The sequence below is a fragment of the Psittacula echo genome (assembly GCF_963264785.1).
Source record: "Psittacula echo genome assembly, chromosome: Z".
Taxonomy (NCBI): Eukaryota; Metazoa; Chordata; class Aves; order Psittaciformes; family Psittacidae; genus Psittacula; species Psittacula echo.
Genome location: NC_137742.1, coordinates 24138764 through 24152516, shown reverse-complemented (window position 1 = coordinate 24152516; position 13753 = coordinate 24138764). Strand labels below are relative to the sequence as shown.

The 13753-nt window shown below is 40.5% G+C and overlaps 4 protein-coding genes across 10 annotated transcripts in view; 2 read left to right on the top strand and 2 right to left on the bottom strand.

The window, feature by feature from the left end:
- The window catches only part of TRAPPC13 (trafficking protein particle complex subunit 13), a 28350-nt gene extending 22100 nt beyond the window's left edge, over positions 1 to 6250 (bottom strand). For all 5 annotated transcript variants that reach the window (XM_080636565.1, XM_080636567.1, XM_080636566.1 and 2 more), the window contains exon 1: positions 6118 to 6250. In XM_080636565.1, coding sequence (XP_080492691.1) covers positions 6118 to 6163 — 46 coding nt within the window. In that variant the 5' untranslated portion in view covers positions 6164 to 6250. The remainder of the gene's footprint in view (positions 1 to 6117) is intronic.
- The window catches only part of CENPK (centromere protein K), a 139719-nt gene that overhangs the window by 61446 nt on the left and 64520 nt on the right, over positions 1 to 13753 (top strand). The window lies entirely within an intron of this gene.
- SHLD3 (shieldin complex subunit 3) lies at positions 765 to 4154 on the bottom strand. The gene has a single exon (XM_080636571.1). It carries the CDS (start codon positions 3353 to 3355, stop codon positions 2606 to 2608), a length of 750 nt encoding a protein of 249 aa, XP_080492697.1. The 5' UTR covers positions 3356 to 4154; the 3' UTR covers positions 765 to 2605.
- The window catches only part of TRIM23 (tripartite motif containing 23), a gene marked incomplete at its 5' end in the record, with an annotated part of 34603 nt that continues 26983 nt past the window's right edge, over positions 6134 to 13753 (top strand). For all 3 annotated transcript variants that reach the window (XR_013958639.1, XM_080636563.1, XM_080636562.1), the window contains 2 exons: positions 6134 to 6544; positions 7559 to 7721. Coding sequence is in view for 2 of the 3 variants with exons in the window: in XM_080636563.1 (XP_080492689.1) it covers positions 6134 to 6544; positions 7559 to 7721 (574 nt within the window). The remainder of the gene's footprint in view (positions 6545 to 7558; positions 7722 to 13753) is intronic.

Below are 13753 nucleotides of genomic sequence, written 5' to 3'. Positions count from 1 at the left end.
GTTCTCCACCAAAAAAACCCACAACCACCAAATCTTAGTCTGAAAAGGGTAACACCTTTTGGGATCACCTGCTCTTTTGCAATATAACAAATTACATGCCACTCTGAGAGCCAAGAGCTCTGGTGATGCCATTGCTCCCTCTTGCTTTATTCCTCTGATTTAATTATTTTGATATGCATTTGGATGTAGTGGGCTGTATTGGTTTACAAGAACATGCACCTTGAATAATGTGTTCAGTTCTGGGCCCTTCACTACAAGAAAGACATTGAGGTGCTGATGCACATCCAGGAAAGGGCAAAGAAGCTGGTGAAGTTTCTGGAGCATAAGTTTGATGAAGAGCAGCTGAGGGAACTAGAGTTGTTTAGCCTGGAGAACAGGAAGTTCAGGGGGAAACCTTACTACTCTCCTTACAACTACCTGACAGGAGATTGCAGCAAGGTGAGAGGGTCAGTCTCTTCTCATAAGTAACAAGTGACAGGACAAGAGGTAAGGGCCTCAAGGCGTGCTTGGGAAGGTTTAGACTGGATATTAGGAAAAATTTCCTCACAGAGAGGGTGGTCAGGCATTGCAACAGGCTGCCCAGGGCAGTGGTGGAGTCACTGTTCCTGAAGTGTTCAAACACTGTGTAGATGAGGCCCTCAGTGATACAGTTTGGTGGTGGTCTTGGCAGTCCTGAGGTAATGATCAGACTTAGTGATCTTAAAGGTGTTTTCCAACCTAGACGATTCTATGATTCTGTAATTTTTATTCACATACAAGCCAACCTAAAGCAGCAGAAAGCTGACAGCTACACTGAACAGTCACACCAACCTGTCCTTCTGTTTAGTAAGATGTTTGTTTAGCTCTTTTGTCAGTATAATTGAATAAGTGTAGTGAGACTGTATTGCTGGCAGTTACCTCATTTTATTCAAATTTACAGTAGCCCATATAAACTAGTATTTGCTGCCTGTTTCTAAAGGAACAGTAAGAGATCAAGTTTAGTCACATTTAAGACAATAAACAAATATATCAAGCATGAAGTCAAAGCACAAATTAAGATAGGTAGATGATCATACTTAATAGGACTACTAAATTAATATTAGAAAATATTCTTTGCAGGACAACCTCTCATGTCTGTTCTTCTACTATCCTGGACACAAAATACAACATTAAATAAAACTTGAATCACGATGCATTCTACTTCACTATATCTTTCAATATGCTGATGCACAAAGAAACTTTGCTACTATTACTGTTAAGATCAGAATAATAATTTCAGTGAAATGACTTGACTATACAAGCTTCAAAACTAATAATGACCTGAAGTAACTCTAGACAGCACTTTACATCAATTTTGCTAAGTAGTAATACCAAATGTCACAAACACCCAAATGTCAATATAAGACTCCCTTACTATTCAGTCAACATTTAGAAATACATGTCAATGATCCACACTGAGCACCATCCTTAATTTTAAACTACATGAAGATATGTAATGCCTATAATAATGTAATTATTCCGACAATAATGTCATCAAGAGAAAAAGGTAAGTAAAAGTCCAGCGGGATTATATTTAGTTTTTACACAGAGGGATGTTATGCTTACGTATATTTTTATTCCATAAGTGTTAATCTACAAATCCCATTCATTTATTTTTCTCCTCTTCCAGATGCCACAGACCTTGACCTTCAACCATAGCAAAATTATCTGGAATTAGCAGGGGTGCCTAACAGAAATACATACTCTTGCAGTTACACTGATCGCAGTTTAACTGCTTTACTGACCCCACAACTGCGCAGGGACAGCGTAGCCTTGAAATAAATTTATTCCATAAAATATTTCAAAGAATAAACTTATTCTTTCAGGTGAAAAAAAGTAATGCTGAATTCTGCCTTTCATTAACATAAAATGCATTTAAAGCCTCAGAGGCTTTCATCTTCCACAATGACAGTAAACAGATTTTCACAGATGGAAGTGTCCCATTTCTTAATTTCCTGACCTGTAGCTGGAAGTTAGTGCTTTCTTGTTCCCCAATATAATTACAGACAAAAGACTAGAAACATCCTGGGAAAGGGAGGGGAAGAATCTTATTACTGAAGTCATAACTAGCAAGTGTTAAGTTGTTACTAAGGCAGCTTATACATGAATAGAAGTAAGTCTGATTTCATGTGACGACTATGCCTTCACTGAAGAACCCACACACACTACTTTCAGGAAATAATCAGATCTTGAAAGTCTCAGTGTCAAAAATAATTACAGATCCTTATAGCGATTATAGCAACTCACTTAAAATTATTCTTCCCTCTCCTAACTTCCAAGAAGCACAGTGAGAATGTACTTTGCTTGACTGAAATTATCTGACACAGCTTGCCATAATAGTCTGGAATTTTTATTCTGATTTTTTTCCTTTAGACCACCAAGGTAGAGAAAAGCTATAAAATACAGTACTTAGCCAAGCAGAAACTTATTCATCTTAATAAATAATTATTACAGCTAAAAAAACTGTAGCGAAGTAATATTAAGCAGTTTTCTGTTCATTAATTCATCAGCTGCTCTAAGGCTTGTATAACCTAAGCTGCTTAAAAACTCCAGTATTTCAGATCACGATTTTATCTCCACCTTACAATTACAAACTAAATATAATTCCAAATTTATGTACAAGTAAATTCATCTTATCAGTAAGGCTTAGCTTTTCCCTAAGAATATTTCTAACATATTCACAGTATAATATATCACAGAAAATCCATATCTGTCCCACAGATCTTTGGATAGTAGCGTTGCAAGATGGCAATTCATTCTGCTTGATAAGCCTATTCAGCTTTACCCAGATGTCCTCCAAATTCCGATTATTACAAATAGACTCTTCAATTATCCACTTTGCTCTGTAAAATGCATGCAGTTTTAGTCTTTCTAAATTATTTTGCAGTTCTTGAGATAAAGGAAGGATATTTTCTTTAAGCTTAGGGCTAGGGAGAGAGACACTCCAAGACCTTTCCAATTTTTGTTTTCCATTAGGTGGTGGGCCTCCTTCATTCTTCAAGTTAATTAGTCTGTCAACAGTTTGTGCTTGGATTAAAGTCTGCCTGTGTTTCACGTCAGACTGAAACTCAAGGAGGTATTTTGTGCAGTCACAATCAGGAGCTCCTGTAACATATTCTGAAGGTGTAGAAAGCTGTTTCAATTCTTCTGCTTCCTCACAAGAAATAACAGGTGGCTGCTTTTTTGGTTTGAGAGGAAGTCTGTATAAATCATTTGGAAACCAGGGTGTAAATCTTGGTAACCGTCGAATGGGAAACTCCTTCACTGCTGCTTCTGCAAAGCTCTGCAGTTTTACTAGATCTCTCTGATATGGTCGATAATGCAAGACCACTTCCATGCTCGTACAGGAGGAATCCAGTTATTCTTAAGAAAGGGAACGGTTTCTTGATTAGGATTCTCAAATCTAGACTGAAACATCTTATTTATAAGCACTTGCTTGCCCCGTGCTGCAAAGACCAGTGGAAAACAGGACCTAAAGCAGAAGTATTATAAAAAAATAAGATACTACCATATTAAGAGAAATACTGCTAGGATATTTTACAAAAAAAAAAAAAAAAAAAAAAAAAAACCCAAACCAACCAACAAAAAAAAACCACAACCCAGAACAAAAAAAATATAACACAAAAAAAACAAAGTTATGTTGTAAAAATAAGCAAGATATGTATCAGATTATTCTACTTTGTCCAGGCTGAACATTAGCAACTGTACTCCACCATTATCACATAACCTCAGTATGCTGAACATTACCTGTATGCACACAGTTTACTCAACACTGACCTTCCCAAGAATATCCTTTTACTGTCAATATCTCATTCTTGCTATCCATCTGTCATTATTCTTCCTGTATTACTGTGATATATATTAAAAGACATACAATTACTGGTGCCTATTTTCTTAAATTTACCTAACTTTTTTTTTTTTTCTAAGTGTCTTCCTCCTACACTTCAACATTTAAGCCAGGGCATATAAAGCAACTAGAATGTGCTACAAAAACCCTTCCTGAAATAGTACTGACTGATATATCAATTCTTACAGTCACCAGTTAAAACGGAAGTTCTTTAGGCAAATTAAAGTTGCCTGCTTCCATTTAATATCAGAACTACACATTTAGTTTTAGTCTCAGGGCTTCCGAGCAATACATGCAACCATACTTTTAGTCCTTAACTGAAGGACCTGATACTTCCTAAATCTATTAGACTTTTGGAATAAGCCCTTAAAGACTTGATGCTTTCATAAATCATTGCTTTCTTTCATGCCAAGATTATATTAAATTCCAGGGGTGTGGGGAGGAGGGATGGGGGACAGGACATGGACCTACAAATGCTACTGTAGAACTTAACATGCACTTTCTTGCTCTCCTATCTTTGTCCTGTCCAACAAGTTTGCAATAATTTTGATACCTTTCTCACTGCTTTTGCAAAATCAGTCTTGAGCCTGCACCAATTTTCATATAAGCCAAAGGATTACACTGGTTTCTTACAAAAGCAAAATTATCTGTCATAAAATTTGCTTTGAATTAATTACTATTGAAATGTGTTTGTAGTGTCAGCTGATGACATTCTCAGGCTTTTCGCTTATGTGTGTGTGTGTACATATATTCAAAAAAGGTCTTGTTAATCTTTGAATTAGGAGGTGATCCTGGCCCTCTACTCTGCTCTTGTGAGACCTCACTTGGAGTATTGTGTACAGTTCTGGTGTCCTCAACATAAAAAGGACATGGAACTGTTGAAACAAGCCCAGAAGAGGGCCACGAGGATGATCAGGTGACTGGAGCACCTCCCGCATGAAGACAGGCTGAGAAAGTTGGGGCTGTTCAGCCTGCAGAAGAGAAGGCTGTGTGGAGATCTCACAGCAGCCTTCCAGTATCTGAAGGGGGCCTATAAGGATGATGTGGAGGGACTCTTCATTAGGGACTGTAGTGATAGGACAAGCGGTAATGGGTTAAGGTCCTTTCCAACCCTAACTATTTTATGATTCTATAGTTATTATCTTACAGTGACATGCAGGCACCATTAAAAGCCTCTCTCCAAGAGTACTGCAAAACTCGTAAATGAGCGTAAGATGAACTCTGAAATAACATACACATCTGCACTACTTTATCCAAGCAGCCACACTGATTCAGAATGCTCGCAGAACTGAGATTTTAACCAACTATTTATTACTCCTACTTAACAAGCAGCACCTATTTATAAATAAGAATAGTTAGAAAAAAGGAAAGTAAATATGTCTGATGATTGAAATGAAGTTAAAGTAGATTCAGACTCTTCAGAATTTCAATTGCTGACTTACTGGTACCCAAGTGCCAGCAGAAATTAACAAATTGTTTACATGGCTCTCTTGATTTCTGTATTAATTCTGCAAAGTATGTGGGAGACATATTTTTATTTCTGCTATTTGTGATTCCTGAATCAAAGATGTAAGCCCAGTAGCGGTGCATTAAGCATGAGATTAAAGGGGCAAAACCAGTAAGGGGGTGAGGGGATGACATCAAACAAGCAAAAGTGACAGCAGGTACCTGGAAATTAAAACAGTATCTTACTGTGAGGGTGGTGAGGCACTGGCACAGGTTGCCCAGAGGAGCTGTGGCTGCCCCATCCCTGGCAATGCCCAACGCCAGGGTGTACGGGGCTTGGAGCAACCTGGTTCAGTGGAAGATACCCCTGCCCATGGCAGGGGGGTTGGAACTGGATGAGCTTAAGGTCCTTTCCAACCCAAACCATTCCACTATTTTTTTTTCTCTGTAACTGCTTAAAGTTTTGTCTAAAATGCAAATACATCGCACGACCTCGATAACCCCGCCATGCAAGGTGCACACACACAATAGCTCGCCACCTTTTTACCCTCGGCCACTTCCCGCCCTAACCCCTCCTGCCGGCCCGCTCCCTCCTTGGCCTTCTTCTAAGAGGGAAAGAACCGGGCCCCCCCTCCGAACCGGACGGAGTGTTTTATGACCACAGCCCACGCCTCCCCGCTGTCCTCCGAGCAGCGCCCGGCCGCCTCGCCTCGCCCCTTAGAGCCAGCCCCAGAGCAGGGAGTGGGGCGAGGGCAGGGCTGCAGCCAGGGAGCGCGGGTGGACGTCGCTGGGCCGCGCTGCAGTACCTTTCAGAGCCAGCAAATGCTCCTGCTTGGGCTGATTAACGTCCATGGTGCCAGCCTTCACCCCGACGGGCCTAAACGCTGCGGCGGCAGAAAACAAAAACGCTTCGCCGAGAAAGCCGAGACGAGCCTGCCGTCAGTGTCCGGCCGCTATGAATACCGCCGAACCCGGACACAGCTGTCCCATAATGCAACTCGACGCCGCCGCAGCAGAACGAAACTACAATCCCCAGAAGGCCCTAAGAGGGCAGGGGCGGTGGCTGCTAGCCCGCGCGGTGCTAGCCGGACTCTTCCTACCGGGGGCCGCTCTACTCTGCCCGCCTTCAAGATGGCAGGCCTAAGTGCAAACAGGATCGTGGCTGGTGGTGGCCCGGACGGTAGCCGGGGGTCTGGAGGCAACGGTCGCGGCCCGGCTGGTCCCGCAGTGAAGGTGAGAAGGGTGGCTCGGCCCTTTACGTCGTCTGGCTTAGCCGCCTGCTGTGGCAGGGCAGGCTGTAGTGGCTGGGGTTGCGCTGCCCCTGGCCCAGCTGGGGAAAGGGTGGTGTGGGGTCTCCGGGGCAGAAGGCGCCCCCTGAGGCGGCAGGGCTCGGTTTGAGCCGGGCCGAGCAGGGAGGCCTCTTTGGAGGCCGTTTCCCCGCCCCGCTGGCGCAGAGCCGTGCTGCCGTCGGGTGTCTCGGAGCGGGCTGCGAAGCGACAGGCCTCAGTGTGAGGAAAGGGTGACTGCCTCAGTGGGGAGCAGTTTCGGAGAAAACGTGATGCCTGGGCTGCCGAAGGTGGTGAGATGTTGTCCGATGGCTTATAGTTTTTTCGGGGGGGTTAGGGTTTTTGGGTTTTTTTGTTTGGTTGTGGTTTTTTTGTTTGTTTTTGGTGTTTTTTTTTGTTTTGGTTTTGTGGTGTTTTGGGTTTTTTTTCCTAAATGACGATTAATTTTGCTTTTTATTAGTGGTTTAAGATGTTCCGGCCCCCTGCTGTTTGTTCCTGCTACCTCGATGCTGCGCAATTGTAGCTTCATAAATGGCTAACTTGGTATGACTGACATTTTATGTGCATCAGCTATGAATGGAAACTTTCTCCAGTGGCTGATAGTCTGCTTTGGCAGGGTCTTGCCCTCCATTTCCTTTTCCTGTGAGAATGTTTCTGCTTACTTAGTTGTGCTGCTTGAGCAGTGGGCTTTTCTTGTGGCAGTGCGTTAAATGAAATGGGCAAGAACTAGTGGTGATCAGGTGGGATGCTGAAGAGTTTAAATCTTCTGTTCATGTGTGTTTATCTTTTAAATATAATTCTTATGAACATTTTTTGTGCGTACAAAGCAAAATTAATGACTCTGCCTACTTGCTGTGGTTGCAGGAACTTCTGTAAAATAAGCTGTGTCATATAGCTTACTGCATTATGTTTTGCTTTTTCATCAGCTCAAAAGCAAATAAGATCTCTCTTTAAATTGTAGGTTCTTGAGTGCGGGGTCTGTGAAGATGTATTTTCTTTGCAAGGTGACAAAGTTCCCCGGCTGCTTTTGTGTGGCCATACTGTCTGCCATGACTGTCTTACCCGGCTTCCTCTTCATGGCAGAGCGGTTCGTTGTCCATTTGATCGACAAGTTACTGAACTAGGTAAGAAAATGGACGTCTAAAGTTCTTAAAACTTGTTAGCCAAGGATATCTGGAAGATAAAGCTATATATAGATTCTTAGTGCTCCACTTAGTGATAACATTTCCAAGTAATAAATGTGCAGTGTTCCTTTTTATTCAGAGAAGCTCATAGCACTGTTAAGCAGTAGTAAAATAGATATCTTAGAAAAAAAAGTCAAGATTTTATCTTTATCTTTTTGAACCTGAGCTGGCAAGCTTTAAACCTCAAAGTCTTTTTGTACACCTGTATTTACAAAGGGACTACTCTCTTTTACATCAGTGTCTAAGGGTTCCTGAATGGATGTTAGTTTCCTGTTGTTCTAAACACTAAATAGACCATGCAATTAAATAGGTAATTTCTTTGACAAAAAGATTTGTCTGGGTTCATGAAGAAGTGATAACAAACATGCTTTTTAAAATGTCAAGTAATTCTATATATGCGGTAACTGATAGTGGCAGGCTGTCAGCAGGAATTCCACTATTGTAAGAGTGTCTGCAAACAGTATTTGAAAGAATAAGATACAGCTTTTTTCCAGTGATGGAAGTTTATTTTATCCAAAAGATAACATGTGCTTACAATTCCTTCAAAATAGGAATTGTCTATTCAACCTGGGGTTACAGAGAAGACAAGTTATCAGAAGAATCTGAACCGAGAAGAATTTGTAAATAGAACTGGCTCCAGCAGTTTTGGGTATCATAGGGGAAAAAAGCTGTTGGAAGGAGGGGGATACTTGGACAGCAAGATCTCTAATCTAGTAATCTATAAAGATTTATTTAAATAACAGATTCACTTGAGTAAGAATTTACTTTGCAGTAGGAGAATCTGCTACATTGTAGACCAAACTAAGAGGAGTATTCAGGCCCTGTGTGGGATGCTTTCATGTAAATAGGAGTCAGGAAAAGAAATATCAGTCTCGTATGAAAGAGGGGTTTGTTTTCAGCAGGGAGGGAGGTGGTAAGTATGAGCATCATGAATGATTGCCAGTCTAGAAGATGTGGTTAAAAGAGCCACAATTTGTTTTTTCATATCTGTGATTGTACAGCTGTGCAAGATTTCTTCAAGGTTTGCTTTTAAGGGGAAGAATGTTAGAGCAGAAGACTCAGTCCTGCTGTTGTGAAACATTTCTGTTCAAGACCACTGCTTGGATCTTGTAAAGCAAAAGTAGCAATTTTATTACAAATGGGAACTTGTCACGTCTTAAGTTTTTGTTGTGTTTCCCAGGCATCTGAAAGTATCCTATCATAATTTTATGTGGGTTTCAAGTTTAACAAAAATGAAGCTTTATAAAAACATTAAAAGTTTTTGCTTTTTGCATATTACTGATGAGCTTCTGATGAAACACAGTGAAGTGCTATTAAACTTGTAAGATACTCCTACAGATAGCAAGAGGGAAGAAAAGCTTCAGCTTTTGCGTCTAGGATAGTAGAAAGTAGACTTGCATCGTACTGCTTAGTACCAGCAGTTGCTCAAAAAAATGACAGGTAGAAAATTTTAGCAAAACAGCTTGAAAAGAAAAGTACTTCTGTGAATAAAAATATTCTGCCTGGTATCTGCAGCAGAAGAGTGTTGTAGCCGCTTTTAGGTCCATAAGAACTGTCTTGAGAACTATTGCTTCCAGCATGTAAAAATTTAGTGTTTTGTGGAGTGCAGCTTGTCATGGCCTCTCTTTGAAGCATCTGTGCATTTGTTGTCTTTCTCTAAGCACCCAATATTTACTGGGTGATTAGAGAAATCTGCTTTAATTACCCAGTTAAATCTGTTGCACTTGTAGTTACTTCTGGGAGCTCAGGAGTGGAGCTGGGAGGGAGATGGCAACTCTGGGCATGGAGAGCTGCTCATCCTTCCCTCCACCTGAGGGCATGTGAGAAAGCAAGCTCCATTTTCACCCACTTCTGCAATTGTCATTCTGCCATTTAATAGAGTAGTCTCAGGAAGCTGTTCAGTGTCTAAATATAGATTACAGGATCTCTGCCAAGAGAAAGTTCTGTTGAAGGAAAAGCTGTATAATTAGGCCTTAAAGCTACCTGCATTTAACAGAGTTCCTTAATCACTAACTGTGGATTTTAAGGATGCCTTTAGTTGGCCGTTTAACCTATACAGTTCAGCAGATAGACTTGCTTGTTTTCCTTTGGTCTTATTAGTAAATCATTTAATCCTATATTCATCCAAGTTTTCCCAGTGAGTCTTGGAAACTTTTTGAAAGTAATACATGGGGACCTATATTTTTATAAGTATGGCTATATTTCTTCCCGTCTGAAGTGAACACTTGTAAATTTACTGGCCTGTCTTTTATATATATGCATAACTGTACAGGAAAGCAGGGTTAGAAGTACTTTGTCAGTCAGGGTTTCTGGAATTAGGGAATCTGCAGGTGAAGACTGACACCTTATCATGTTGCCATGCTTAGCAAAATAATGGTTCATAAAATCTTGCTATGAGAGGAAATATTTAGTAATGAACTCGTAGGACTAAAGCCTACTAAAGTTGTATTACTTTGCAGAGTGGACTAAACATAGATGTCTGGGGTTTTTTGAAAGTTCTTTAATGGAGTTGCCTGTGATTAATCTTCTAGTGGAGGATTTGAAATAAGAGGGACCTTGACACGCTTGTGAGGTGGGCTGATGCCAACCTTATGAAGTTTAACCATGCCAAGTGCAAGGTCCTACACCTGGGTCGAAGCAATCCCGGGCACAGCTACAGGTTGGGCAGAGAAGAGATTCAGAGCAGCCCTGCAGAGAAGGACTTGGGGGTATTGGTCGATGAGAAAATGAATATGAGCCAGCAGTGTGCGCTTGCAGCCCATTAAGCCAACCGTATCCTGGGCTGCATCAAAAGGAGTGTGACCAGCAGGTCGAAGGAGGTGATCCTGCCCCTCTACTCTGCTCTCGTGAGACCTCACTTGGAGTATTGTGTGCAGTTCTGGTGTCCTCAACATAAAGAGGACATGGAACTGTTGGAACAAGTCCAGAGGAGGGCCACGAGGATGATCAGGGGACTGGAGCACCTCTCCTATGAAGACAGCTTGGGAAAGTTGGGGCTGTTCAGCCTGGAGAAGAGAAGGCTGCGTGGAGACCTCACAGCAGCCTTCCAGTATCCGAAGGGGGCCTACAGGGATGCTGCGGATGGACTATTCATCAGGGACTGTAGTGACAGGACAAGGGGTAACGGGTGCAGCCTTAAACAGGGGAAGTTTAGACTGGATCTAAGGAAGAAATTCTTTATTGTGAGGGTGGTGAGGCACTGGAATGGGTTGCCCAGGGAGGCTGTGAATGCTCCATCCTTGGCGGTGTTCAAGTCCAAGTTGGATGAGGCCTTGGGTGGCGTGGTTTAGTGTGAGGTGTCCTTGCCCATGGCAGGGGGGTTGGAACTGTATGATCTTAAGGTCCTTTCCAACCCTAACTATTCTATGATTTCTGTGATTCTATGTTGAAGGTACATGAGCTGTCTAGTGATTGTCATCAGCTGTATTAACATTCCTTAACCCAGAATTTTGAAGCCATATATTTTGAAGATTATACTCACACAGTATATTTGGGGAAAAATCTATAAAATGGTCTTTGTAGAAGAGACTACTCTTAAAGCCTTTTCCTTAGAACACCTGGATTTGGGAGAAGAGATGAATTATGTCTTGCAAACTGCATTCTGTCTTCTTCCCTCATTGCATTAGTGGATTGGTTTCTTTTAAAATACGTGGGCCAGGGAAATGTTGGGAAGGATGTGCTGTGCAACAGCTTTGGAGACTGTGGCTTTTGATGTTAGCTGAGCAGCTCTGCTATTGGAGGCTTTAACAGTTTACGGCTCAGGTGAACTCTCCCTACCATCTTCACATTACAGGCTTGAAACTATTTGTCATTAGAACTCATTGAACTGATGTATGCAGATGTTAGCACCTTTCATGAGTTCCCACTGGTATTGTTTGCATTTATATATTCTTCTAGTGTTTGAGTGCTAAGATAAAGCTTTAAAATACTGTTCAAAAAATGCAGCTATAACATTCTCTCAGCTTTGTTCAGACATTTAAACAAAAGTTGCTGCTTTATTCCTTGTATTATTTATAATCCTTTTGCAGACAAGCTTTATGCTTTCGAAAATGACATTTCTTTAATTGGCTGAAGTTGTGTCTTAATGTTTCCACTCTGTCACTATGTCATTCCTGGCTGACACGCTTCCTGCTATTCATGTCTTATTCTTCTTTTGAGAAGATACAGCCAGATTGTGTAGTGGTTTTGTAATGGGCACAAACATCCCTTGTAGGCACAAGGATGAGATCACTAGACTCTTTTTTTAAAAGAGTCCAGTGACCAAAGCAGAATTTGAGCTAAAGTCCAGGAAAGTAGATGTATTTGCACAACTCATCTTTTTGGTTTTTGAAATATAAAATGTGCTGAAATGAGTGTGTCAAGTGCATAGTAATTTTATAGTAGGTTTAGTGTAAAAAGAAACAAAGTTGCTTTTTCTCAACTACATAAACTTTATGGTAGATCCCAGTAAAATGTGACATGACTTTCTGTATGATAATGTATGTTTTATATGGTTATGAGTTTTCTTTCAGTAGATTAATAGCTGATAAGTAAGCGTTGCCTGTTCTTTCCATTTGTGTCCAGAACTGACAGTGGAGTGACAATGTATAAGGTCCATTGGCAAATCTCAAGATATATAATACACTGCTTTTACATTCTTTAGCTTTTTAACTTTGTTTCTACTGGCAGCTTTATGAACTGGAAAAGTAAGCACAGAATAGCTACAAAGATATCTTTTCTGTTCACTAAATTTCAGTAAATTAGTTCTGCTTTGGCTTCTGGCTTGGCTTTCTCTTCATGTTAGACATGGAACAGAACTAACATGGTTAAAATCAGATATAAGTATGTAAACTGAGGAAACTGAGCAGAATACTTCTTAGTTTGTTTTTTTTTTTTTTTTTTTAAAGTAAATATATTAAAACCTGTGAAGGAAAATACTTTTGTAGGAAAGTATCCTGAATAAATGTTGTCTTCCTCTCTCAGACTGCTTAAAGGCTAAGACAATGTTTACTTAAATACTAATTTGCTATAATCTGTTTCATAAGTAGGTTTATCCTTTCAGTGCATGTATATCCTTATATACTCTGCTATTAATGGCTTTCTGGATTAGTAGCTAATCTGGAGATAGGAGGTCCACATTAGTATCAGCAGTTATTATATTGGTGTGTTGTTAATGTGAATATTTTATACACTGCAGTAACTTAAGGTTGTGCTATAGACAGTGCTGTTCTAAACACTGTAGAGGCAAACCATTTAGCCGCTTTTCTGTGCTTTGCTTTCTGGGAGTTAGTGTCCAGAAATTTGTCTAGGTACAGTGTCAACATATCCAGACTTGGTTACAAACTGGTTTGACATAATTTACATTCTAAAAGTTGATATTGCACTCTGTATTTCTTCAGCTTGTAATAAGAGGTGACTCTTCTTTGGTCTGTGTTATGAAAAACACTGTGATCCTGCTAGGAGTGCCAGAGCTAAAAAATAACTAAACTCTGAAGACAGAATATATCAAGGCAGATGACTGTGCTGGTGCTAACTGTACTTGTGGAGAAACAGAACATAACTTCTGTAAACTCCTTCAAAATCTCTGACAAACAAGTTAAAATACTACTTTATTTAGTTCACAATTTATTTTGTGGGGTGCACTGAGCTTAGATTGGGTGTTGGTAATACTATCTGTACCATAGAAGGCTTCCACTGTGGAACTGATGACTGCAGAGTGCACTCACATGCCTTTGCTTTATACTTTATTACTGATCAACATCCTGATAGGCCCTTTTCCAGATTCGCTAAAATGTATAGTTTTATTGGTAAGCATTTTTTAAATGGGTAGTCAATATTGTCTCATATTAGTGTGAAGGGTGTTGAAGGGGAGAATTGCTTATATATGCTCCCATTTATAGCTATAGAAAACCAGTATTCACCCATTTGTCTGTTCTCTGAACTCTGCCTCTGAGGTACATAACTTCTGTTTTGAGTTTGGATACTGAGAATAT